Source organism: Lycium barbarum, chromosome 3, assembly GCF_019175385.1.
Source record: "Lycium barbarum isolate Lr01 chromosome 3, ASM1917538v2, whole genome shotgun sequence".
Lineage (NCBI taxonomy): Eukaryota > Viridiplantae > Streptophyta > Magnoliopsida > Solanales > Solanaceae > Lycium > Lycium barbarum.
The window spans coordinates 142,857,727-142,884,962 of record NC_083339.1 but is presented as its reverse complement, the minus strand read 5'-3'; the positions used below and the strand labels follow the sequence as shown (position 1 = coordinate 142,884,962).

At 41.5% G+C, this 27,236-nt stretch overlaps 1 protein-coding gene across 5 annotated transcripts; it reads right to left on the bottom strand.

Annotated features, from left to right (window-relative positions):
• Positions 1–471: 471 nt before the first annotated feature.
• Positions 472–24,147, bottom strand: LOC132633202 (uncharacterized). Of its 5 annotated transcripts, none has more exons than XM_060349469.1 (19): positions 23,998–24,092; positions 21,523–21,568; positions 21,302–21,381; positions 21,081–21,170; positions 20,892–21,003; positions 20,662–20,689; positions 19,796–19,894; positions 19,628–19,697; positions 19,506–19,540; positions 19,332–19,406; positions 19,157–19,252; positions 6,339–6,402; positions 5,778–5,831; positions 2,918–3,003; positions 2,769–2,829; positions 2,628–2,692; positions 2,371–2,476; positions 1,202–1,290; positions 472–882 (listed from the first exon to the last, which is right to left on the bottom strand). In XM_060349469.1, exons 3-19 carry the CDS (start codon positions 21,365–21,367, stop codon positions 720–722), a joined length of 1,359 nt encoding a protein of 452 aa, XP_060205452.1. In that variant the 5' UTR covers positions 21,368–21,381; positions 21,523–21,568; positions 23,998–24,092; the 3' UTR covers positions 472–719. The 5 variants fall into 5 exon arrangements, with proteins under 5 accessions (XP_060205452.1, XP_060205453.1, XP_060205448.1 ...); XM_060349470.1 differs by having other exon boundaries at positions 21,302–21,387; positions 23,998–24,087; XM_060349465.1 differs by lacking the exon at positions 21,523–21,568 and having other exon boundaries at positions 21,302–21,387; positions 23,998–24,147.
• Positions 24,148–27,236: the final 3,089 nt, after the last annotated feature.

Sequence of the window (27,236 nt, the reverse complement as noted above, 5' to 3'; positions counted from 1 at the left end):
TAAAGGTTATTAGACAACCTTCTCTTGATATCTTTTTATTATACACATACTTTTTAGTAGTATTTTTTCACAGAAGGGGAAGGAGCTATTGATAAGGTTTGAACAATCCACCTCAACTTTTAAGGTAGAAAGTTCACCAAGTGAGCTTGTGATCTTCTATGTTCTCTAAAAACAGGCAATTGATCATTTATATAAACAAAAATAGATTTGGTTACACATTACTCAAAACAAGGGAATATTTATAGTATCCAAGATCATAGACGGGCAGAACCACAATGGTGGCTATAGTTCCACAAAACCTAGTAGTTTTGGTTCAAGCCTTATATTTGCGTTAAAAAAATCATTTAATATGTACACATAATCTATCAAGAACCCAATAAGCAAAAATAATTGTGATCCAGAACCCATAACCAAATATCGTGGCTCCGCCTCTGATCATAAAGGAAGTAAATATTTCTAAAGAGAACCACATGGAAAATATATGCAATTAACCCGGAAGATGAAGAAAGATTAGAGTAACAAAAGTTTAACAGAAGTAACCACTCAGTCCACCACTATATCTCGATCGTTGAAATGTAAGATCTTTTCCCTATGATAAAAAAATATACTATCCCATGGGCCTTCCAACAACTGTTTAAATAGGTAATTAATAACTTTCTAAACCGGTTCAAATTTGGCCTAGTTAACATGCATTAGCAGATCAAGACAACCACACTTTTTCATTCAGCTTCTGTGATAATTCTTTGCGTCCGCAATGGCTTATTTTGAATGCTTCCTGGGGCACTGTGAGCTTTCCTCCTCTCCTCTCTTCGCCTCTCAGATTCAGTGATCTCACGTATTTGTTTGGTTGCCTTGTAGATTGGTTTTGGCAAGTGCCTGTGTCTGCAAAATCATAACAAAGGGGAATGAAGATAGCCTCTTTTAGGCTCACGGGGAGTCTTATCAGATATCTCCAAAGTAGCAAATTTATGCACACAGAATTGACCACGATAATCATCTACTTCTGAACTTCTCACTTAAGCTTAACCATGCAGCTTTTGTTTAGGCTTGTGAGTTAGCATAATAGAGGTCTCAGTGTAACAAGCTTTCACACTGGGTGAACATGATCTTACATGCCAGTTAGCAAAATGATTAACTATGATTTGCTACCAACCGCCTAAAGGCCCTAAGACAAGAATATTAGTCATAGTTGAACGGTTACCTGACAATGCGCTTGACTTCAGGAAGATGTTTGTAACGATTCTTGACAGCCTCCAAATACTCATGTTTTTTCCGTTCTCTTGGCAAAATCTGCAAGAACATAATTTTCAGCTTTTACATCCAGATTGATGCGAAGAAAAAGAAAAACAGAATTACAGAACAATCAAGGAAAGCTTAAATCAAATAGCATTCTCTTTCCCATTTTCTTTCAAAACAATAGTACGATAGTCACACTCCAGAAATAGTTGGGACCAGATTATTTTGTTCATTAATGAAGGCAAAAGTACAGTGATGCACATTAAGAAGCTTCAAAGGGAAAAGGCAGAGATAATTGGCTAGTTGTCCTAAATATTGTCAGAAACCAAACTTACAAGAAAAGGTTTTGGGACAATCAAAAAGCTATACCTGAACAACTCAATATAAAGGCAACAGAATATATCAAAAAATCATTCTTTCAAAAGAATTTCCCAGAAAAAATCAATTTTTTTTTCTTTTGCACAACGGTTCCTGTACAATCAAATGTTAATCATTTCACAGGTTATATCTTTCTCCCTTTTTCCTTTCCAAACATTTTGTTTACTGGCAAGGATTTATATATCTTCATATTCGGGTGTTTTAAGGATTTATATCTTTTCATGTTTGGGGTGTCTTACGAATTTCCTTTTCATATATGCACTTACAGCTATATCTCTTCCCGTTCTTTTCCTTTTTTATTACTAATCATACTACTAACTTGTGCAACAATTCTAATAAAGAACCATAAAGTTTTTTCAAGTTCGGAATCTCCTTTTCATGTACATCCTCGCAGCACTCTAATTAAGAAACTCTGATAACTCATTATTCTGTGAGTCTAAGAGTTCTACTGAAGAAATGTAAAGTTTATCTTCGTTTGTTTCCAAAAACTAAAACCGGAAATCTCTCCACACTAAGCAGCCCAATAAACTAGAACGGATGGGGTACAAAAACTTGCGACCTCTTGATCTCATTTTTTTTCAATCATAACCGCCGTGTTGAAACCAAATCCACAATTAAAGAGGAACAAGAGAGAGATTAAGAAAAATCTCAGATAGATTCAAACCTAAAATGCATCAAAAACAGAAGTGAAACATGTACACACATTCCCAGAAAACAGTATATAAACCAAAAGAATCAAGCAGTGTAGGTACATACAACTCCCAATTGTTCAGATGCTTTTGCTTTCCAAAGACGAAGGTTGGTATCATCACTTCCTGAGATAATATAACTTGCATCGCAACTGAACTTGACACAGAATACCCTGAGTTGATGACAGATGTCAGGAAAACACATTCACTTGAAAGTATTGAGCAGCTATGATAAGCAGCCAAGACGGTCAATTATAATTGGGGATGATAATAACTAATAATAAAACAGAAAAGATGCTTCTTTATCAAGATATGGAGTGAAACCTCTGCATCCTCTTAGTGTGATACATTTCCCTGCTGTGACCGCCATTATATTGGAAAATTCTCACCTACAAAGTATGGTAATTCGGTCAAAGTGCTTAGGACACTAGACTAGGTGAAAAAATAAACTTGACAGGAACTTACTGATCTATCATAAGATCCAGTCACAAATTCTCGACCGGTTGGTGAATAATCTATATCCATCCTGCAAATAAACCACAAACATTAGCAACAAACCCTGCTTGTCAAATCCCAACGCATAAACTACGGTAAATAAAGAGATGATGCCTTACACTGAAGAGACATGATCTTTATGCACACATTTGGCTTCGTTTAATTTTCTAACATCATAACTGTAGCACTTGCCATCGTCATTAGCCTACATCGACAGGAAAAGTGAGGATTCATTGCAAAGAAAGCACCTAATATATAAAATCCATACTGAAAAGTGAAAACAACCACTAAAGATTAAGAAATCAACACTATGTGAGACTCAAGCCCTTATATTATGCATGCATCTCAACCTCCAGAAATACAGCTAAAATGTAATCATTACCAAGTGTTCGCAGCTCCTTAATATCACTATCATGGTAAGAAGCAGAATACTGAAGCAAAACAAGTGGTGCACCAGATACACCTCACATTTTGATAGAAACGAAGTTAAACACAGTTATAGCCACATTTACACAAAGACAGTGAATTATCTCACTAAGAAAAGACCTTCCAAAAAAACATTTCCCTTTTGGTCCTATCTAATTTTGCAAGTTTGCGTTCACAGTTAAGATGATTAAATTCTACATTCATATAACAATCCGGGATAAGGTGGGAGTGCAATGGGGATATTGACGATGATGTCACACATCGTATTGGTGCAGGGTGGATGAAATGGAGGCTCGCTTCAAGAGTGTTGTGTGATAAGAAGGTGCCGCCAAAACTTAAAGGCAAGTTCTACAAAGTGGTAGTGAGACCGACTTTGTTCTACGGGGCGGAGTGTTGGGCAGTCAAGAACTCTCACGTCCAAAAGATGAAAGTTGTTGCGATGGATGTGTGGGCATACCAGGCGAGATAGGATTAGGAATGAAGATACCCGGGATAAGGTGGGAGTGGCATCGGTGGAGGACAACATGCGGGAAGGGAGGCAAAGATGGTTTGGGCATGTGAAGAGGAAAGACATAGATGCCCCAGTGCGGAGGTGTGAGAGGTTGGCTAAGGACGATTTCAAAAGAGGTAGAAGTAGGCCGAAAAAGTATGGGGGAGAGGTGCTTAGACAGGACATGACGCAGTTCCAGCTTACCGAGGACATGACCTTAGATAGAAGGGTATGGAGGACTCAGATTAGGGTAGAAGGCTAGTAGATAATCCCGCATATCCCTTCGTACTAGTAGTCGCAGTTTTTATCTGTAGTCTATTGTCTTTGATTCCTGATACTATATGTTGTTTCTTGTACTTTGATTATCTTATTTACTAGTGGTAGCTACTGCTTTTTTTTTTCTCAGATTGCTTTATCATGACTTTTTCATTTTCATATGGCTTTGAATTGTTTGTGCTTATCTGAACTTTTCTCGTAATGTTGTCTCTTGAGCCGAGGGTCTTTCGGAAACAGCCTCCTTATCTTCCGAGATAGGGGTAAGGTCTGCATACATTTTACCCTCCCCAGACCCCACATTGTGGGATTTCACTAGGTACGTTGTTGTTGTTGTTGTATTCATATAACAATCAAAATTGTTTTAGCAATCGAAAAAGGACTGGAAGCAGGCTACTATTATCCACCTTACTCCATGTTAAGTTTAAAACATCACCAAAATTTGGGCACATACTTTTCCAAGGTCTATGCTTCAAAGAATTATAACAGAATTTGCTAAAACCTTTACAATGGACTATCTAGTTTCTTTTAATTAACTTAACCAAAATTTCTAAATATTATAAGGGTATAATGTTATAGATTTTAGATATAGAAAATCAGGTCTTTCCTTGGCAAACAAAAAATCAGGTCTTATATTTTTCTCAAAAGAACTTAATCCCCTCCACAACAGAAGTCCTTCCTCAAAGGAAAAATTAGTGTGGACGAGATGTCAACTAGAAGAATCCTTTTTTTTCAGAATCCTTTTTTTTCTTTCAGACAAACGTCATAGAATCTTTATAGCTTCCTAGATATGACTTCATAAAGGAGCAGTTCTATTCACGGTCAGCTTCAAGTTTCCAACTCAATTTTAACCAGGACAAAGTAGCCAAACAGTGATCGTGAGCTAATTGGAAAAGAAATCCAGTGATCCAGTAGCTTTCCATAATCTTAGTGGTTATGCCAGGCAGATGTAAATTTCCAACTTAGACTAGAAAATACAGAGTTAACATTTTTACACATATATCTATACTACGTCTGCATTCATTACCACAAAGAAGTCATGGATGCACCGATAATCTGCATCCATGAATTTCTTCACGTTTCTTTTTAATAAGCATTTAAATCATAACCCTCTTGGCTAAGCTCAGGACCCTGGGAAGACTTCCGGTAGAGACCAATCTCCCTTGATTTTCTTCATATTTGTAGTGTCAAAGTCCAGTTTGGATTAGGACATCGTTGTTGTTTTTGTTGTTGTAGCAGTAGTAGCAGTTGTAATAGTAATGTCAAAGTCTGTTTTCAGGCCTAGAATTTTAGCCAAATTAAGCGGCTTTACTGCTAATCCATTCCCCAGGAGTCAAAACTCTCATCTTATTGAACCTCTAGCATGACCTACCACTTATTCAGATGATGACATAAGTACATTTTTTATCATATAATTATCTCAAAAAAGTAACATGCTAACATAAACACATATTCTTGTCAATTCTATATCAATACGCACGCAACATCAATTAAAGGGAAATACACAAAATTTAAAGTTGATTATTGACTAACAAGCTGTTCCTCCCATTTCATTTTAGTTCCAGTTAAAATCAAATCTCATAGTACCTTATCCCAAAAAAAAAAATCAATATTCAAATTCACGTTTAAGTGGCTAAGACCTGCCACCTGTAATCTACATTTAGGTTACAGGTAACAACATAATATAATAACTAAACATTTCTTGGTAAGAGGAATCAGGAGGTGATGAAGGAACTGAAAGCAAAAGTAAGATAAAGGAAAGGAGAACAAAGTTCTCATGTTGCACTCACGGCAGTAAAATTCATTGGCTCCATGGGATTCCATGCTATAGCATTAGTTTTTGTCTGCAAAAAAGAGATATTAAGTCAGAAATACATTTTTGAGAAAATACAAAGCAGATATATATTAAAATTGTTATCAAAGATATTTGGCTTAAAGACACGGAGGCTTCGGTCTTCCCATCCCTAATATGGAAGACTTTTTGTCTTTGCTCTAGCAAAAGATGCTCTCTGTGCAAGTGTCCTAAAATGCGAAAAACAAGAAAAAAATGACAAGGCGACCTGAGCTTGCAGTGAGAAGGGACAAGGTAAGTGCAAGTTTATTAGTTTGCTTATTGATTAGTAACATGGGCTTGTTTTTAACATCAGCTGAATTATTCAAAAGCATGTCCCAGCAGTTCTTTTAACATGACCACTGAACAAGTCAATCACTAAAAAGATATTCAGCGCCTAAAAGAAATGGATCGCCTCAATCACTCACACATTATCAAAATAAGTAGCTTACGGGCCAGCATTTTACCAAAACGAGACATTCGTTAGCAGTAATTTTTACAAGACAGTTATGCTGCTTACCGTCATAATAACCTTTCTAGCTGGCGAAGAAAGCCGTAAATCATAGATGCTTATGCTACGATCACTGCAAGAAAGATCAAATACGATACAATAAGTAGCTACATGCCAAAAATCGGATAACACTTGGAAATATTGCGAGCATCAATGCTGATGTAGTCACTGAGCAGCCATTGAAGTTACAATACCATCTTAGAATTAACAAGCATGGCATCTGCTATTCTAGCAGCCCATTCACGAGTACCAGCAAAAGAGCACAAAGCTCTAACTAATCAAGCACTCGAAGCAAAACCGATCATTTTTCAGAACACCTTTACAGAAGCAATAAGTTATTGATTTTACCATAAATGTTGGGAAGATTCAGTACTGTCACTAATTAAATTTTTTATGTTTGATTGAAAACCTTGACGAAGCCATTGTGGTGGCGGAGTCTTTGAATGATTTTCGCACCGACAATACCAAGGCGAAGGATAACCGAGGGAAGCAAGTTGCTGCCAAGGTTGATCAAGGCAACGGGGACAAAAACAGATTTGTCCCCCACAAGGGTCGTGATTCCAGAGGAGATAGGGATCGCAACCAGGGTTCCAATTCCAATTTTCGCAAGAACTACGAAGAAAGGAAGCAGAATTTTACCCCAAACGAGGGCTGTTATTTGTGTGGACAATCAGGCCCTACTTCTAGCGCCATTTAGTGTGCCATCCCGCCACCATTCGTACAAGACAGCCCGCAACTAGCGCCAGGCGCTAGTCAAAATCAGCATGCCAAAGGGTCCACAGGAGTGGGACGCCAACTTGCAAGACAAGAGTGGGAGACCAGCTGCTCACATGTCTGCACAATAATGGGAGGCCAGCTTGCAAGACAGGAGTGGGAGACCAGCCGCACACCTTTCTGCTCGTGGGCCACTGGCCAGCTAAAGCAAGCACTAAATCTGCCAGCCTGTGGTCCATCACAACAAGCTGGTCAGCAAAGACAGCCACATGCCTAGGGCCCACTGTCCAGCCTAGGACATACTTTTCCAGCTATAAAAGGTGTAAGCCTTGAGGGCAGATTCATTCATTCAATTCACCCTTGTATACTTGTAGAGACACATTTATAGCATAAATCAGAAAAGGGCACTTGCCTCCCAAAATATGTGTTCCTCTTCTTTAACTTCTTGTGTGTGTTTTGCCTGAGAGTTATTCACTGCCTTCCGCCAGTAACTGAGAGTTGGGCTGAAGCCTTGAGCGGTAGTTAAGACCATCAACGCTCCCCACGACGCCTTAGATTTTAGGCCCGTGACAAGTGGTATCAAAGCGAGTTACAATCATGGCTAACAACAACGAAGAAGCTGTTTACGACGAGCACCACGGTGGAGACAAGTCCCCTACCAAGAGGGCAACTAAACTGAAGAAACAACGGGACAAAAACCAAGTCAGAGGGCTACCCGCTGTTACATCCGAAGGGCTGACCTCTCAGCCACATACCATGGGTGAAGCGAGTGAAAGTTCGGTGTCGAACACACTGGTGGAGAAAATCATCCACGCAGAGGCTGGTCTATTCGCCTTGAACCAGCGGTTTGACTCCTTACAAGGGAATTTAAATTCTCTTGAGTCAATAGCTCTTGATGGATTAGAGCAAGTCCAAAACGAGCATAAAACAGAGAGCAGCGAGCACAAGGAGGCGCTGACCGGCCTTGAGCTCAGGCTCATGGAGGCGCTAGCCAGTTTGCAAGCAAAGATAGAGACCTTGGAAACGCAACTGGAAGCGGCCCAGCTCACAAACGGTGCTGGTCCAGTTCACATTCAGGAAACCCGCATAGAGGTTCCTAAACCCAGATATTTCAAGGGTGAAAGGAACGCTCAAGATGTGGAAGACTTCAGTTGGCAAATGGACGCATACTTCGAGCACGTCAACATTAATGACGAAGCTATTCGTGTCCGGACAGCAGCCATGTATTTGAGCGAAACAGCCGCGTTGTGGTGGCGGAGAAAGAAGGCGGACATGGAGAAAGGAACGTGTTCCATCGAGGATTGGGAACAGTTCAAGAGGGAGTTAAAGCGGCAGTTTTACCCCCTAAATGTTGTACACGAGGCCCGTCGAAAGTTGAGGGAGCTCAAGCAAACGTCATCCATCCGCGAGTACGTGAAGGAATTCACAAAACTCACTCTTCAAATCCCAAGCATGAACAACGACGACTTGTTGTTCTACTTCTTGGATGGCCTTCAAAACTTGAAAACCTTGACGAAGCCATTGTGGTGGAAGAGTCTTTGAATGATTTTCGCACCGACAATACCAAGGCGAAGGATAACCGAGGAAAGCAAGTTGCTGCCAAGGTTGATCAAGGCAACGGGGACAAAAACAGATTTGTCCCCCACAAGGGTCGTGATTCCAGAGGAGATAGGGATCGCAACCGGGGTTCCAATTCCAATTTTCGCAAGAACTACGAAGAAAGGAAGCAGAATTTTACCCCAAACGATGGTTGTTATTTGTGTGGACAATCAAGCCATCTTTACAGAAATTGCCCATCATTAGGAAAGTTAGGCGCAATGCTTGCTGCCAACAAACAAGCATGTGCGCAAACCGGGGCTCAAACAGGTGAACAAGGTGCAAAGGCAGAGGCTGCAAAACAAGCAAAGGCTAAGGTGGCAGGCTTATTCAATCATATGACGCTTGCTGCCATCACGGCCAAGCTACCTCAAGTCAGGCCAAGGGAGTCATTGTTCGTGGAGGCGACATTAAAAGGCAAACCAGTCCGCATCATGGTGGACACGGGTGCGACGCATAACTTCATTACAGAGGAGAAGGCAAAGGAACTGAGCCTTTCCTATGTTTCCAGTGACTCGCTGCTAAAGACAGTCAACTGCCTTCCCACAGACGTAAATGGATTTGCCCCTAAAATCCATCTCGTCCTAGGTGATTGGCAAGGGTTCACAGATTTCACCGTTGCCCCAATGGATGTTTTTGACATCGTATTGGGTCTAGACTTTTGGTATGAGATCAACGCATTCATTTCGCCGAGAATGGAAGCAGTTCCAAGGAAGGGGAAGCAATACCCCTATGCGTGCAACGGGTCCTTGAGGAGAACAGGGACGTGATGCCCGATGAGCTACCCAAGCGGTTACCCCCGCGTAGGGAGGTAGACCACCAGATCGAGTTGGTTCCAGGAGCCAAGCCGCCCGCCATGTCCCCTGATCGCATGGCGCCACCAGAGCTTGAGGAGCTAAGGAAGCAGCTGAAGGAGTTGCTTGAAGCTGGGCACATTCGCCCATCTAAAGCACCATTTGGAGCACCTGTTTTGTTCCAAAAGAAGAAAGAAGGAACGCTGAGGCTATGATTATCGTGCCCTTAACAAGGTCACGGTGAAAAACAAGTACCCCATTCCCTTAATTGCCGATTTGTTCGATCGGTTAGGACAGGCCAAGGTATTCACCAAGATGGATCTGAGGAAGGGATACTATCAAGTGCGCATTGCCGAGGGCGACGAGTCGAAGACTACTTGTGTGACTCGATATGGGGCGTTTGAGTGGCTAGTCATGCCATTCGGCCTAACCAATGCACTTGCCACTTTTTGCACGCTGATGAACAAACTTTTCCACCCATTTTTAGATCAGTTTGTTGTGATTTACCTCGACGACATAGTGGTATATAGCAACAGTTTGGAGGAGCACATAGAGCATCTCCACAAGGTTTTCCAAGTGTTGAGGGAGAACGACCTGTGCGTCAAGCAGGAGAAATGCACTTTTGCCCAGCCCCAAGTGCAATTCCTTGGGCATACAATCAGCCAAGGAGAAATCCGGATGGATAACGACAAGGTCAGTGCCATTCAAGATTGGGAGGTCCCAACGAAAGTAACTGAGCTTCGATGCTTTCTTGGCCTTGCCAATTATTACAGGCGGTTCATTCTTGGTTATTCTGCCATTGCAGCACCACTTACCATCTTGTTGAAGAAAAGTCGTGAGTGGAAATGGACACCGTTGTGTCAAGAGGCATTTGAGGGCCTCAAGGGAGCAATCGTGAAGGAGCCTGTCTTGGCTCTACCTCACTTCACCAAGGTGTTTGAAGTCCACACTGATGCATCAGACTTTGCCATTGGCGGTGTCCTTATGCAAGAGGGCCACCCCATAGCCTTTGAAAGCCGAAAGTTGAACGATGCGGAGCGGAGATACACTGTCCAAGAGAAGGAGATGACGGTTGTAGTCCACTGTCTAAGGACCTGATGTCATTACTTGCTGGGGGCACACTTCGTTGTAAAAACAGATAATGTGGCGACAAGTTATTTCCAGTCTCAAAAGAAACTGTCACCCAAACAGGCTCGGTGGCAAGATTTTCTGGCAGAATTTGACTACACCTTGGAGTACAAACCAGGGAAGGCCAATGTCGTGGCCGACGCGTTAAGTCGCAAAGCGGTGCTGGCAGCTATGGTTAGCACGGCCAGCAGTGATATTATTGATGCCATCAAGCAAGGCATGCAGCACGATCCAGTGGCACAGCAACTTCTTGTCTTGGCCAGTCAAGGCAAGACAAAGAAATTTTGGGTAGATGACGGTGTCCTCTACACCACAGGCAGGCGCATTTAGTGCCAAGATGGGGTAATCTTAGGCGTACCCTGATCAAGGAGGGGCATGACACGGCCTGGGCAGGCCATCCAGGGCAGAAACGAACCATGGCGTTGCTAGAGTCATCATATTACTGGCCGCGCATGAGAGATGACATTGAGGTCTATGTCCGCACATGTCTTGTGTGCCAACAAGACAAGGCACCTGGAGGCCTACTTGAACCATTGCCGTAGCTGAGAGACCATGGGACAGCGTCACCATGGACTTTATCACATGCCTGCCCAATTCTGAAGGTTTTGGCACCATTATGGTGGTGGTTGATCGGTTCTCAAAGTAGGTAACTTTTAGCCCCACCACGGCTAGTTGCAAAGCCAAGGAAGCTGCAAGGTTGTTCTTGAAGGACGTTGTCAAGCATTGGGGTGTGCCGAGGCATATCATAAGTGACCGCGATCCACGATTCACAAGGGCGTTTTGGAAGCAGCTATTCAGTTTGCTGGGGTCTGAGTTACATTTCTCGACCAGTTTTCACCCACAAACCGACGGCCAAACGGAAAGGGTCAACGCGCTACTGGAATTATATTTGTGGCACTTTGTTAGTGCCAATCAGAAAGATTGGGCCAAGTTGCTTGACTGCCCAATTTTCGTACAACCTGCAACGGAGCGAGGCAACAGGGAGGAGCCCATTCGAGTTGGCTACTGGGCAGCAGCCCAACACACCGCAATCACTGCCTGATCGAGCTGAATTGCGGAACCCAGGGGCATATCATATGGCCAAGGCCTAGGAGGAACAAATTGATATGGCCAGGTCATATCTTGACCTGGCCATATCAATTTGTTCCTCCTAGGCCTTGGCCATATGATATGCCCCTGGGTTCCGCAATTCAGCTCGATCAGGCCTAGCCATATCAATTTGTTCCTCCCAGGCCTTGGCCATATGATACGCCCTTGGGCTCCGCAATTCAGCTCGAACAGGCAGTGATTGCGGTGTGTTGGGCTGCTGCCCAGCAGCCAACTCGAATGGGCTCCTCCCCGTCTCCTCGCTGCGTTGCAGGTTGTATGAAAATTGGGCAGTGTCAAGCAATTTGGCCCAATCTTTCTGATTGGCACTAACAAAGTGCCGCAAATATAACTCCAGTACCGCATTGACCCTTTCCGTCTGACCATCGGTTTGTGGGTGAAAACTGGTCGAGAAATGTAACTCAGACCCCAGCAAACTAAACAGCTCCTTCCAAAACGCCCCTGTGAATCGTGGATCGCGGTCACTTATGATATGCCTCTGCACACCCCAATGCTTGACAACGTCCTTCAAGAACAACCTTGCAGCTTCCTTGGCTTTGCAACTAGCCGTGGTGGGGCTAAAAGTTGCATACTTTGAGAACCGATCAACCACCACCATAATGGTGCCAAAGCCCTCAGAATTGGGCAGGCATGTGATAAAGTCCATGGTGACGCTGTCCCATGGTCTCTCAGCTACGGGCAATGGTTCAAGTAGGCCTCCAGGTGCCTTGTTCTCTACCTTGTCTTGTTGGCACACAAGACATGTGCGGACATAGACCTCAATGTCATCCCGCATGCGTGGCCAGTAATATGATGACTCTAGCAATGCCATGGTTCGTTTCTGCCCTGGATGGCCTGCCCAGGCCGTGTCATGCCCCTCTTTGATCAGGGTACGCCTAAGGTTACCCCATCTAGGCACATAAATGCGCCTGCCTGTGGTGTAGAGGACACCGTCATCTACCCAAAATTTCTTTGTCTTGCCTTGACTGCCAAGACAAGAAGTTGATGTGCCACTGGATCGTGCTGCATGCCTTGCTTGATGGCATCAATAATATCACTGCTGGCCGTGCTAACCATAGCTGCCAGCACTGCTTTGCAACTTAACGCGTCGGCCATGACATTGGCCTTCCCTGGTTTGTACTCCAAGGTGTAGTCAAATTCTGCCAGAAAATCCTACCACCGAGCTTGCTTGGGTGACAGTTTCTTCTGAGACTGGAAATCACTTGTCGCCACATTATCTATTTTGACAACGAAGTGTGCCCCCAGCAAGTAATGACGTCAGGTCCTTAGACAGTGGACTACGGTCGTCATCTCCTTCTCTTGGACAGTGTATCTCCGCTCCGCATCGTTCAACTTTCGGCTTTCAAAGGCTATGGGGTGGCCCTCTTGCATAAGGACACCGCCAATGGCAAAGTCTGATGCATCAGTGTGGACTTCAAACACCTTGGTGAAGTCAGGTAGAGCCAAGACAGGCTCCTTCGTGATTGCTCCCTTGAGGCCTTCAAATGCCTCTTGACACAAAGGTGTCCACTTCCACTCACGACTTTTCTTCAACAAGTCGGTAAGTGGTGCTGTAATGGTGGAATAACCAAGAATGAACCGCCTGTAATAATTGGCAAGGCCAAGAAAGGATCGAAGCTCAGTTACTTTCGTTGGGACCTCCCAATCTTGAATAGCGCTGATTTTGTCGCTATCCATCCGGATTTCTCCTTGGCTGATTGTATGCCCAAGGAATTGCACTTGGGGCTGGGCAAAAGTGCATTTCTCCTGCTTGACGCACAGGTCGTTCTCCCTCAACACTTGGAAAACCTTGTGGAGATGCTCTATGTGCTCCTCCACTGTTGCTATATACCACGATGTCGTCGAGGTAAATCACAACAAACTGATCCAAAAATGGGTGGAAAAGTTTGCTTATCAGCGTGCAAAAAGTGGCAAGTGCATTGGTTAGGCCGAATGGCATGACTAGCCACTCAAACGCCCCATATCGAGTCACACAAGTAGTCTTCGACTCGTCGCCCTCGGCAATGCGCACTTGATAGTATCCCTTCCTCAGATCCATCTTGGTGAACACTTTGGCATGTCCTAACCGATCAAACAAATCGGCAATTAAGGGAATGGGGTACTTGTTTTTCACCGTGACCTTGTTAACGGCACGATAATCAATACATAGCCTCAGCGTTCCTTCTTTCTTCTTTTGGAACAAAACGGGTGCTCCAAATGGTGCTTTAGATAGGCGGATGTGCCCAGCTTCAAGCAACTCCTTAAGCTGCTTCCTTAGCTCCTCAAGCTCTGGTGGTGCCATGCGATAAGGGGACATGGCGGGCGGCTTAGCTCCTGGAACCAACTCGATCTGGTGGTCTACCTCCCTACGCGGGGGTAACCGCTTGGGCAGCTCATCGGGCATCACGTCCCTGTTCTCCTCAAGGACCCGTTGCACGCATAGGGGTATTGCTTCCCCTTCTTTAGAACTGCTTCCATTCTCAACTGCTACAAGAGTTGCAAGAAAGGTCGGTTCCCCTTTCTTAAACCCTTTCACCAACTGCATAGCTGACAAGCGCACGCCCGCTTGATGCACACGAACTAACGGCACGTCGCAAGAACAGCTTGGATCTCTAATCAAAAGTTGATTGAGACGCGGCGAAATGAATGCGTTGATCTCATACCAAAAGTCTAGAACTAATACGATGTCAAAAACATCCATCGGGGCAACGGTGAAATCGGTGAACCCTTGCCAAGTGCCTAAGATGAGATGGACTTTAGGGGCAAAGCCATTTACGTCTGTGGGAAAGCAGTTGACTGTCTTTAACAGCGAGTCACTGGAAACATAGGAAAGGCTCAGTTCCTTTGCCTTCTCCTCTGTAATGAAATTATGCGTCGCACCCGTGTCCACCATGATGCGGACTGGTTTGCCTTTTAATGCCGCCTCCACGAACAGTGACTCCCTTGGCCTGACTTGAGGTGGCTTGGCCGTGATGGCAGCAAGCGTCATATGACTGAATAAGCATGCCACCTTAGCCTTTGCTTGTCCTGCAGCCTCCGCCTTTGCACCTTGTTCACCGGTTTGAGCCTCGATTTGCGCACATGCTTGTTTGTTGGCAGCAAGCATTGCGCCTAACTTGCCAAATAAAGGGCAATTTCTGTAAAGATGGCCTGATTGTCCACACAAATAACAGCCATCGTTTGGGGTGAAATTCTGCTTCCTTTCTTCGTAGTTCTTGCGAAAATTGGAATTGGAACCCCGGTTGCGATCTCGATCTCCTCTGGAATCACGACCCTTGTGGGGGACAAATCTGTTTTTGTCCCCGTTGCCTTGATCAACCTTGGCAGCAACTTGCTTCCTTCGATTATCTTTTGCCTTGGTATTGTCGGTGCGAAAATCATTCAAAGACTCCGCCACCACAATGGCTTCGTCAAGGTTTTCAACTTGACGCCTTTGTAATTATTGTTTGGCCCAATTTTGAAGGTCATCCAAGAAGTAGAACAACAAGTCGTCGTTGTTCATGCTTGGGATTTGAAGAGTGAATTTTGTGAATTCCTTCACGTACTAGCGGATGGATGACGTTTGCTTGAGCTCCCTCAACTTTCGACGGGCCTCGTGCACAACATTTAGGGGGTAAAACTGCCGCTTTAACTCCCTCTTGAACTGTTCCCAATCCTCGATGGAACACGTTCCTTTCTCTCTCCTCTGCTCTCCAACTCTCCACCCCACCCGCCACCCCGTCAGGCGACCAGACCGCATCACTGTTCAGGTAACTCCGGCGACCAGGTAACGCCGGCCACTTTTCCGGCCAGATCTACTTTTTTCTCTCTTCCCTTTTCTTCTTCTCCTCTTCTTCTTCTCTTCTCCTTTTTTTAGCTGCTCATCACTGTTCAAGTAACTCCGGCGACCAGGTAACGCCGGCCACTTTTCTGGCCAGATCTACTTTTTTCTCTTTTCTCTTCCTTTTTCTTCTTCTCCTCTTCTTCTTCTCTTCTCCTTTTTTCCTTTTTTTTAGCTGCTTCTGGCGCTGCCAGAACACAGCTGCGTCATCGCCGGAGACTTTTTCCGGCACCATTTTCCGGCTAACCCGGCGTAAGCTGTGGTTCTCTGGTAGGTCGAAGTATAGAAATGGGGTGGGCATTTTAGTAGATAGTAAATTAAGGGATCAGGTGGTAGAGGTTAGGAGAGTCACTGATAGGATGATGTCGATTAAGGTGGTCGTTGAAGGACTCACTTTGAACATTATTAGTGCATATGCGCCGCAAGCGGGCTTAGGCGACGAGGAGAAGAGGCGCTTTTGGGAGGATTTGGACGAATTAGTGGGAGGCATACCGCCTACTGAGAAGCTATTTGTGGGAGGTGATTTCAATGGACACATCGGGCCTATTTCGAGAGGTTATGATGATGTGCATGGAAGCTTTGGCTTCGGGGACAGGAATGGAGGAGTCTCACTTTTGGATTTTGCAAGAGCTTCTGGGTTGGTGATAGCCAATTCGAGTTTCCCAAAGGAGGAACACTTGGTAACCTTCCGTAGTTCGGTGGCTAAGACTCAGATAGACTTTTTACTCCTTAGGAAGGATGATAAAGGTCTGTGCAAAAATTGTAAGGTCATTCCGAGCGAATATCTTACAACCCGACATAAGCTCTTTATGATGGATTTAGCGATCAAGATGACGAGGAAGAATAGGGTCGTGGAGGACCGACCTAGGATCAGATGGGGGAGTTTGACCACGATTAGTGCCCTGGAGATGGGAGAGAAATTGAAGGATATGGGGGCCTGGGATAATAGTGGGGATGCGACCAGTATGTGGGATAAGACGGCTAGTTACATTAGGGTGGTAGCAAGGGAAGTGTTGGGGGTCTCGACCGGCAGTCGTGGTCAGCATCGAGGGGACTGGTGGTGGAATGGAGAAGTTCAAGGGAAGGTGGAAGCAAAGAAAGTGGCGTATGCGAAGTTGATAGAAAGCAAGGATGAGGTGGAGAAGTGGACAAATACAGAACTTTATAAGATGGAGAGGAAGGAGGCGAAGTTGGCGGTTTCGACGGCAAAAACGGCAGCTTTTGAACGCATGTATGCTGAACTAGAAGAGATAGGAGGGGACCAGAAATTGTTCAGGCTAGCCAAGGCGAGGGAGAGAAAGGCACGTGATGTGGATCAAGTAAAGTGCATCAAGGACGAGCATGGCAAAGTATTGGTAGAGGAGACTCTCGTTAGACGGAGATGGCAGTCATACTTCTGCAAACTCTTGAATGAAGAAGGGGACAGAGACATTGTGTTGGGAGAATTAGAACATACAGGAAGGCATCACGATTTTGGGTATTGCAGGAGTATTAAGGTTGACGAGGTTAAGGGTGTTGTTCGTAGGATGCGCAGGGGAAGAGCGACCGGACCTGACGAGATTCCTGGGGAATTCTGGAAGAGCGCGGGCCCGGCAGGTTTGGAGTGGCTGACTAGGTTGTTTAATGTCATCTTTAAGACGGCATTGATGCCCGACGAATGGAGGGTGAGTGTAATGATCCCTCTATACAAGAATAAGGGAGATATCCAGAGTTGCAACAACTATAGAGGTATCAAGCTGCTAAGCCATACTATGAAAGTGTGGGAAAGGGTGGTGGAGATGAGGGTGAGGAAAGGTGTGTCTATTTCAGAGAACCAGTTCGGATTCATGCCGGGACGCTCAACTACAGAAGCCATCCATCTTGTGAGAAGGTTGGTGGAGCAGTATAGGGAGAGGAAGAGGGACTTACACATGGTATTCATCGACCTAAAAAAGGTTTATGACAAAGTTCCAAGACAGATCCTATGGAAATGCTTGGAGGCTAAAAGTGTACCTGTGGCGTACATTAGGGTGATCAAGGACATGTATGAAGGAGCCAAAATCAGGGTAAGAACAGTAGGAGGAGACTCAGAGCACTTTCCAGTTGTGATGGGGTTGCATCAAGGATCAGCTCTTAGTCCGTTTTTATTTGCCTTGGTGATGGATGAATTGACACGGCAAATTCAAGGTGAGGTGCCATGGTGTATGCTGTTCACGGACGACATAGTCCTGATCGACGAGACTCGTAGCGGAGTTAACGCTAAGCTGGAGAGTTGGAGACATACTCTGGAGTCTAAAGGGTTTAAGCTGAGTAGGACCAAGACAGAGTAATTGGAGTGTAAGTTCAGTGAAGCACCTCAGGAGGCTGGCTTAGAAGTGAGACTTGGTACCCAGGCCATCCAGAAGAAAAGTAGTTTCAAGTACCTTGGGTCTATTCTGCAAAGCAGCGGGGAGATTGACGATGATGTCACACATCGTATTGGGGCAGGGTGGATGAAATGGAGGCTTGCTTCCGGAGTGCTATGTGACAAGAAGGTGCCACAAAAACTTAAGGGCAAGTTCTACAAAGTGGTGGTTAGACCGACTATGTTGTATGGGGCGGAGTGTTGGCCAGTTAAAATCTCTCACGTTCAAAAGATGAAAGTTGCCGAAATGAGAATGCTAAGATGGATGTGTGGCCACACCAGGAGTGACAGGATTAGGAATGAGAATATTTGGGATAAGGTGGGGGTGGCCTCGGTGGAAGACAAGATGCGAGAAGCGAGATTGGGATGGTTTGGGCATGTGAAGAGGAGAGACACAGATGCCCCAGTGCGGAGGTGTGAGAGGTTGGCCATGGATGGTTTCAGACGAGGTAGGGGTAGGTCGAAGAAGTATTGGGCAGAGGTAATTAGACACGACATGGCGCAACTACAGCTTACCGAGGACATGACCTTAGAAAGGAGGGTTTGGAGGACCCAAATTAGGGTAGAAGGCTAGTAGATAGTCTCGTTTCCCGTTCTTATTAGTAGTCGCATTATCGCAATATAATTTCTTCTGCTCAGATTTCTGCTATTATCTGTTATTTCCTGTGCTTTGATTATCCTGTGTTATCTGTGTCGCTTGTATTATTTCATTTCATATCGCTTTGATTCTCTTAGCCTTATCTGACTTCTTTTTATGCTTTTATTGAGCCGAGGGTCTTTCGGAAACAGCCGTCCTACCTTGGTAGGAGTAAGGTCTGCGTACACTCTACCCTCCCCAGACCCCACGATGTGGGATTTCACTGGGTTGTTGTTGTTGTTGTTGACGATACAGAAGCTGCAACTACTGCATATATGTTTGTCCAAGACATTAACAACACAGATGCACACAATAGCGAATTTTCAAAAGGATAAGAGACATTTAATATGAGAAAGGTTATATCCAAAAAAAGGGTTCTATTTAAACATGCACACTACATGATCGGAAGATGCAGATACCCGCGCAAGTGTCAGAAGAAAAAGAAAAGAGCATGGAAACAACCTAGGCTTTAATCACCTTAAAGAAAAGGAGCATCACATATGAAAATATGAACCACAACGATAGCTTGATTACCTTGAGTAAAAGCAATTTGCAATAAGTTAAAACACAAGAGTCAGTTATGCATCTGGGCAGGAAACTTATAAGATCTTCAATCCTTTCCCAACAAACAACAAAGAAAAAGAAGAAAAGAAGGCTCCAGATGAAAACCTTGCTGATGTTGCCAAAAGATTAGGTTCCCCTGGATTAAACCGAACAGATGTAACTGTGTCATTCCCCCATTTAAAACTATTAACTGGCTGAGACCTGGTTGACAAGATGAATAAAATGTGTTAAAAACTGCATATAGCTGGGCAGAAAAGATACGAGAAGTAAGCGAGCAAACCTGTTATGGTTCCAAATGTCGACTTGAGCACCAGCTGTGGCAAAAAGATCACCATCCCATTGGTGGTCAACACCCCTGAGAAACGACAACATCAATAGCAGTTTGAAGATATGAAGCTATCATGATATACTTGAGTTAATCATCTTGCAAGTGCAATAATACCAAATAACATACCAGAATGCATTCTTCGAGACATGAACAGCCAATGGCTGAGAATAAAAGAATTCAGTTTGTTAGACAATCTGGCACACCAAGTTCCTGCATGGAAAAGAACAGAAATCTTGAAACGCATTTACCTGGGATGAGTGATCAGATCCATCATCCGACTCCATTAGAGTAGCAACAGGAACTTTCCAGAGCCTAACACTATAGCAAAGTAGCCCACCAAAGCACAGTGGGTTAGATAGAGTACAGGAATATTTTCAGTAATAAATTTTGTATCCGCAGTTCACGTGAAGCCTTACGTGCAATCAGTTCCACATGATACAAGAATACGGCCATCCGTGGACACTGTCAAACCACGTACTGCACCCTGGTGACCTGGAAACTGACGTACTGTCCGCCTATTGTTTTCAAAAAAAAAAAAAAAAAAAAATTGGGCACACAATCATTATAAGGTTCATGACTGGGATCAAAAGAATACCCACGACCCGTTTATCAAGTAATGGGAGCTGAAAAATCCACAAACATGTTTCTATTTGCTGGTTACAAATGAAAAACTACATATAAGTTCAAGTTAAGAATTTAAGTAAGTGACTAATGTACCCCTATATGATAAAAGAAAAGAAAATGCAAACGCAGAAGAATCCTCCATCAGATTGATCTAAAGACAGAAAAGAGAGTTTCCATATTTCAACCCCTTTATACTCCAACGATGAAACATTTAAAAGAAGTGCAAAACGTGACCAAATTGGAGATAAAGATATCCCATAAAGCTTGTGTCATATACCAGAAGTAACATGGAATTAAAGAATCTAAGTGCACTGTGAATCGGTAGAAGTAATGGGAAAAGAAATACCTACATTTAGTAATCCAAAATAATTAACCTTCTCTTTTTTGAGATGGAAATAATTAATTAACCTTCTCAGGATCAGAATTTCAAGTATATCACATCCATACTTCAGAGTAAGGTAATTAAAAGATATTTTCGAGTTCCAAATGCGTTTTAACTGAAAACGATGCTACTGGTCTAAGAGATTGTTACCTTACAAAACTGTATAATGGGGATATAAGATCACTCTTGTTGTAATAAAATACCAAGTAATAAAACGCTTGACAGCCAAGTAATTAAATACCAATTGGTAACTGAAACAATTGCATTCATATCTACCTGGTAGCCAAATCCCATAGGCGAACATCTGCAAGAACACAAAAGAATCAGAAGCCTTACGTAATTAAAAGCTATAATTGTAATATTCTCAGCCAGCAATACCTTGACGCATTATTTGTCAAGTTTAAAGTTTTAATATTTATTAAACTAAGTATATCACCAAAATGCTAACACAATTTGAAGCTATGCAAGAAAAATATAAACAAAAAAGACACTGAACAAAATCATACCTCCGTCCATGGAGCCAGAAAATATTCCTTTCAAGTGATTAGGATTCTTTGCCATGCAAGAGACAGCATCAATGTGCCCATCCATTGCTCCAACAAATGGCCTTGCAAATATCTAAAAATAAACAAAACTTGATTGGCACACTCAAACAAAATAACACAATAAAAATTAAACACGGAAAGAGGAATAACCTTCTCTAGTTTTGCTGCATTCAGGGCGCGAACATATTCCACTGCCTTCTCTTGAGGTCGAAGGTTGGGATCGAAGTTCCGAAAAACTCTCTGATAAGCGTAGATCACTATACGAGTTAATATTTTCAAGAAAACGAGGACATACATGATGCATGGTGTGAAAGCACAATTCCCCAACACAAAGTAAAAAAATGATATGTAAGAGAAAAGAGTGGCCAAACCTGGAGATCCTGACTGCGTTCACGAGTAAATTCATCTGTAGACCGAGATATCACTTTCAACCGCATATTGATCTCTTCACCTGCAGCTTCAAATTCAGAGTAACCAGAATTGAGCTCAGTTCGCACTCTGACGACTTATAACTCAAATAGCCCAGAACATATAATTAAGTAGTGGAGACATTGACTATCACTTAGAGATTGATTTTGGTGTTCCAAGTCACCTTATTGAATCCCTAATCAAAAGCAATTTGACTCTTTTTTCTTGGTCTGCGAAAAAAAAAAAATTAAGGGTAAGAAATTTTGTTGACCGGGGATAGGTATTACTCACCCTCAAGTCTCATAGTTTTAGCATGGTCGCTTTATCCACTTGTATATGGCTTAAATTAATCTTGGATAAATTATATTTATTAGTATACCTATGATTCGCCCTAATATTGTTGAGCTTTTATTACTTTTAACTAAAACGCATTACCGAGAACTTAGCTTTGACATACATCCGTCAAGACGCGTAACCGCGACCTTGACTTGTGTAGCACGAGAAAAGGACAAAAATGGTCCCTTAACTATGATAGTAGGTTCAAAATAGTCCCTTAACTATGCACTTAACGGTTTTAGTCCTTTAAGTTTGTTACAAGTTAACAAAAATGGTCCCTTAACTATGAGAGTAGGTTCAAAATAGTCCCTTAACTATGCACTTAACGGTTTTGGTCCTTTAAGTTTGCCATGAGTTGACAAAATGGTCCCTTAACTATGAGGGTTGGTTAAAAATAGTCCCTTAAGTATGCACTTAACGGTTTGATAATGTCAGAAAATGGTGTCTCGAAACACAAAGACCGACGGACTCTATCGATTAAAACTGAGGGAATCCATCGACTAAATAAAATACACTAGACTTTAGAAATAAATTAGAAATGGCAGAAACTAAAAAAGTTGTCACTACCAAAAACAAGCGAAAAAACGATGGACGGAAACCGATGGATAAAATCGAGGGACACTATTTTTTTTTTTAATTATTATTGTTTTTTACGAAAACCAACGGAAGTCCATCGGTTATTTTTGAGGAAAAATGCGCGAAAGTCCATCCTATAACCGACTAACGTCCGTCGGTTTTGTCCCGAGTTATTTGACCGATCTAGAGTTCTTACTAATTTTTCCCTTTTTTTCATAGTTCTCGTCAAATCTAACAAATAGAGTTCGATGAATATTTTGTCGAGACTAAAACTGTCAACTTATGGCAAACTTAAAGGACCAAAACCGTAAAGTGCATAGTTAAGGGACTATTTTGAACCTACTCTCATAGTTAAGGGACCGTTTTTATTAACTTGTAACAAACTTAAAGGACTAAAACCGTTAAGTGCATAGTTAAGGGACTATTTTGAACCTACAATCATAGTTAAGGGACCATTTTTGTCCTTTTCTCTGTGTAGCACACCTAAAAATTGAGCCTACTCGTCTTGATTAATTCATGATGATTCTTGTATTAAAGTGTTTAGGTCAAGACGCGCAACCACGACCTTGCAATTCTATTTACGTGTCCTTACTCGAGACGCGGCCGCGACCCCAGTCAAGACGATATGTTATTCATGCCATCATTACGGCTTATCATTTGAAGTAAATCACTTTTTTACTAATTCGAGACGATTATTTTTGCCTTCTTTTTCACTCTTTTCTTTCTTCTTTGCAATGGTAAACTAAATTCATGTCTCATCTCACTCCCTTACAGTTGTTCTTTCCGCCCACTCTTTTTCTGTTATTTTTTGTCACGGGGCTTGAAATAAATCCGCACCCATTTCTCTCTTTCTCACATTTAATTATTAATCTAGGTCTTAAAGTTTTTATTTAGACCCATTCAATTCCACTCAGTAGGCCTCGATTTACCTCTTCGAACCCAGAATAATATGCCAAATTTGCACTACAGCGTTCCAAAGCATTAAACCAAACAACTGATAAGCATAAATAAACTTAAACATCATTTAATCTAACAAAGTTTTCATCCCCAAACTCATCTAATCAACATCTTGTTTTTCAGGAATTGATGTTAAGGCCATTTACTAACAAACACGTTGAATATTTTCTCAAAAGATGACAATGAAATTAGTTAGATACCAAAGCATATGAAACCTCCCACGTTAACTTTCAAAGCTTCCAAACCTTTAAACCTTAAACCACTAGATTAAACTATGTTGGCTCATTTTTTGAAATTGGTAACTGTAAAACTATGTTGGCTCATTAACACACTTGACCAGCCCTCAGATTGATAAGCATGAAAAAAATACACGTGATTAAAACATTGTAATGGATCTAAAAGCATACCTAATTGAAACTTCTCCAGAAACAGTGATGCTTAAGCTTAGCTAACTCTCTATATTGAACCATTTACCAATTCATGTTTCATGAGTCGTGACTCAAATTCAGATGCTTCATTTTTTTTTTTTAATAATGAATATGTATGCAAATATTTCACCAAGACATGCTTATATATATTGCTTAGCTCGAATTAAATCTGCAATCTAATTAACAACACCAAAATCCTAAGGACATTTGAGGAAAAATACTTCATATTTGAATAGGAAAAAGGAAAATTTCACTTGAAGTGCTATGAAGACAATTAAACACGCAGCATTTTTAAGGGCATACAACAACAACAACAAAAAAGAGATAAGATAAAATATTGGACCTGAATGGAGTAAACTTACTTCACTGTGTTAATAAAGAGTCTTCAAGCTTGGTTTACAGAAAACAAAACCTCGCCGAAAAACTCGAGTCTCTTCAGAAAAGAAAACTGGGGTTCTCAAAGTGAGCTATGGTGGTAAAGGGTAGAGGCGGTAATTATGTTGTTTTTGTGGTTAGTTATGTACTTTTTGCATAAATAAAAATGAAAATGGGCCTAAGAGTTGGAGTTTGCAAAGGGCCAAACAAATCTAAAGAGGAAAAAAAAGGGTAGCCCAACAAGCCGGTGTTGCGAAGTGGGCAATTTGCACGATTGACCTTCGTTGGGGGTGGTCTTTAGTTTTTGTCCCTCAAATTGCTGGTCTTTCAGTTTTGTCCTTCGTCTAAAATACCTTGAAGTTCTGGGTTTAAATCCCGACTTTATCATAAAAATAAAAATAAAATTCGCAAGGCAAGACTTTGCAAAAAGTTCTACCTTATGCGCCAGACTTTACTTTGAGGCATAACTGCCGAAGAGGGAAGAACTTTGCCTTAAAAGGCAAACTTTTAATTATGTCTTAAGGAAAAGTTCTGTCTTATGGGGCAGACTTTGCCTTAAGGCATAACTAAAAATCTGCCCCATAAGACAGAATTTTTCCTTAAGGCATAACTAAAAGTTTGTCTTATAAAGCAAAGTTTATGCTTTAAAGAAAAGTTCTGCCTTATGGGGTAGACTTTTAGTTATGCCTCAAGGTAGAACTTTTTGCAAAGCCTTGCATTGCATGTTTTTTTTTTTTTAACTGAGCGGGGAATCTAACCCAGAAGCTCAGGGTATTTTCGGCCACTTTTTCAAAAGAAGGACAAAACTTAAAGACCAGCAATTTTAGGGACAAAAATTAAAGACTAGAAGGAAATCCGCGCAAAAAAAAAGTTGCGAAGTACCTATTTATGAGGTCTAGAGCGGGCAAAAGTAGCCCAACAACCATCAATCAGGCCCAAAATCAGCACTTAGTGGGCTATTTTCAACTGTTACACGGGAAAAATGGTGATTTATGGCTTTAGGTATCAAACATTTTAATATCGTTCCATTCGGTATTTTTATTTTGTTTCAATAGTGTGACGAAGAATAAATAGGTAAAACTTTTGATTTTTGACCTCAAAGATTTGGTCACGGGGAGAGTGGGGATCAAATATTTAATATCTCTTTTCAAGGTAATTGCGTGTAATTTCATGGAAAGAATTGTCTACACGACCCAGCCGCACATGCATCGTGCGTGAGCTGTTATTAATTTTAGTATGTATGAATTCAATATTAAATACTTAAAATGGCGGCCGAGTTGGTTGAGCACGAGATCTCCCAAACGGGGTTTCAAGTTAGAAACTCCCTGCATGCTTCAGTCGAGCTCGTCGCACGGGATTTGCCTAGTAAAGTTTATCTCTCCTCTGTGATTTGCGGTTATTACACTGAAGGTTGGAGCATGATAAATATATTCTACAGATAATTGTACATATAACCAATTATGTAAAGAAAAGCATTTATTTCTATATGTATAGAATTATTATGTAACCATAAATTTGGGAGTTTCTGCTGTGTTCTAAAGACAATGTATATCATACCTTTCAGTTATGACTTTGCAAACTGGTTTATTTTGAAATGAGAAGTTTATAACTTAAAATCACATAACGAACTTTGTCTAAATAAAGTTTAAATAATTTCGTAAAATTAAGAAAAATAAAAAGGATAGGGAACAAAAATATAGAGTGATGGTCTCTATCCGTTTAAAATTGAGTATTCTTTTTTCATTAACAATATGTATTTTTTTATATAAGAAACTGGTCAAACATGTTATTGTTTGCAAAAAGTTACTTGAGATGACATTTGTTCTTTCTCATACTTTTTTGGCCTCCTAGAATTTTGCAACCTTAACTTTTTCATGCTCGTTTTTAAATTTAATTTTTGGAAAAATGGATTAAAATTTAATACATCTTTACTATGCGAATATCTCAATTATATTATTTGTCATAATTTGAATTATTTATACTATTACGTTAGCAAATATCGTCTTATATTTTCCCTTGAATTTGTTGAAAGAAACTAGCGGATATCTCAAAACGGAATGTCTACCTTATTGATTAGGAAGAACTTATTTTTCACTTTACAGAGAATTGTAGTTGGCTAATAAGGAGTAAGAAAAGGAATTGGGCTTGCGCGTACAAGAGAATTGTACTGCAAGGCAAAATGAGTTGATTCTCTCTCCCTCCACTCAACGCGAAATGGATTTTTGTCTTTCTTTAGATTTTGTTAAAAAGAAATTCTAGTTTATAAATGAATAAGCTTGTTGAATTCTAAGGAATACACCAAATTATATTATGCATGGAATGGATGAAAAGTTCTTAAAAACAATATCACTAACGCGTCACAACCTAAATTATATTCTCCATATTTTTCTAACAAAAAGTTAACATGACAATTGCATTGGCCAATATGGTTAACAAATAGTGGTCAATAAATTTGATATTTGACGAATATAATGTCCTCAAATAAATGATGATGTGAATTAATTGAGGGAAAAAAAAAAGTAAAAGAAAAAGGCACTATCATACATGATAATTTTCTCTATAAGTTGCATACTGTAGTCGTATGTCTTTGTGCATGGGAAATTCAGCATTGCACATCTCAACCTACTGTATTTATATAACCACAAATTGAAAGTGAAGGGCACGGCAGCCAGCATAATCTTGGCTAGAATTGGGCCATGTCACCATCTACTTGGTTCATGAATATATAATAAACTGTTTCTAGTCTTTTTTCTTCTTCCTGGTTATGAATGAAATACTTAATAAATAAATAATAATATTAGAATAAACATTCTATGGATTTGGATATAAAATCCGACTACTTGCAATTTTTAATTCACTCCTCACGTGCAACAAGTACTTTTCTTTTCTATTCTTTTTTTATCCTCTAAAAATTCCATCTTGATTGGTGAAAGGAGTCACGAAGCAAGCGTACAAGGAACTTTAAAGAATCCCAGAAGAGAAAAAGGCTGCAAAATTAACCACAGGGAGAAGGATATTTTTAAACTATTTTTCTTCTTGAGAGCATATTTTCAAAAAGAGTGTTCGATGGGAATCAATGGCTAAAAATAAATATAAAATATAAATAAAAGATGGTAGAAAACAAAAACACGCATGCACGCAATATTTTTGTAGAAATATAAATAACATTTAATTTGGTACATATCGACAGGACAAACCCACAAAGGTTTGTCTAGGGAAAGCCCGA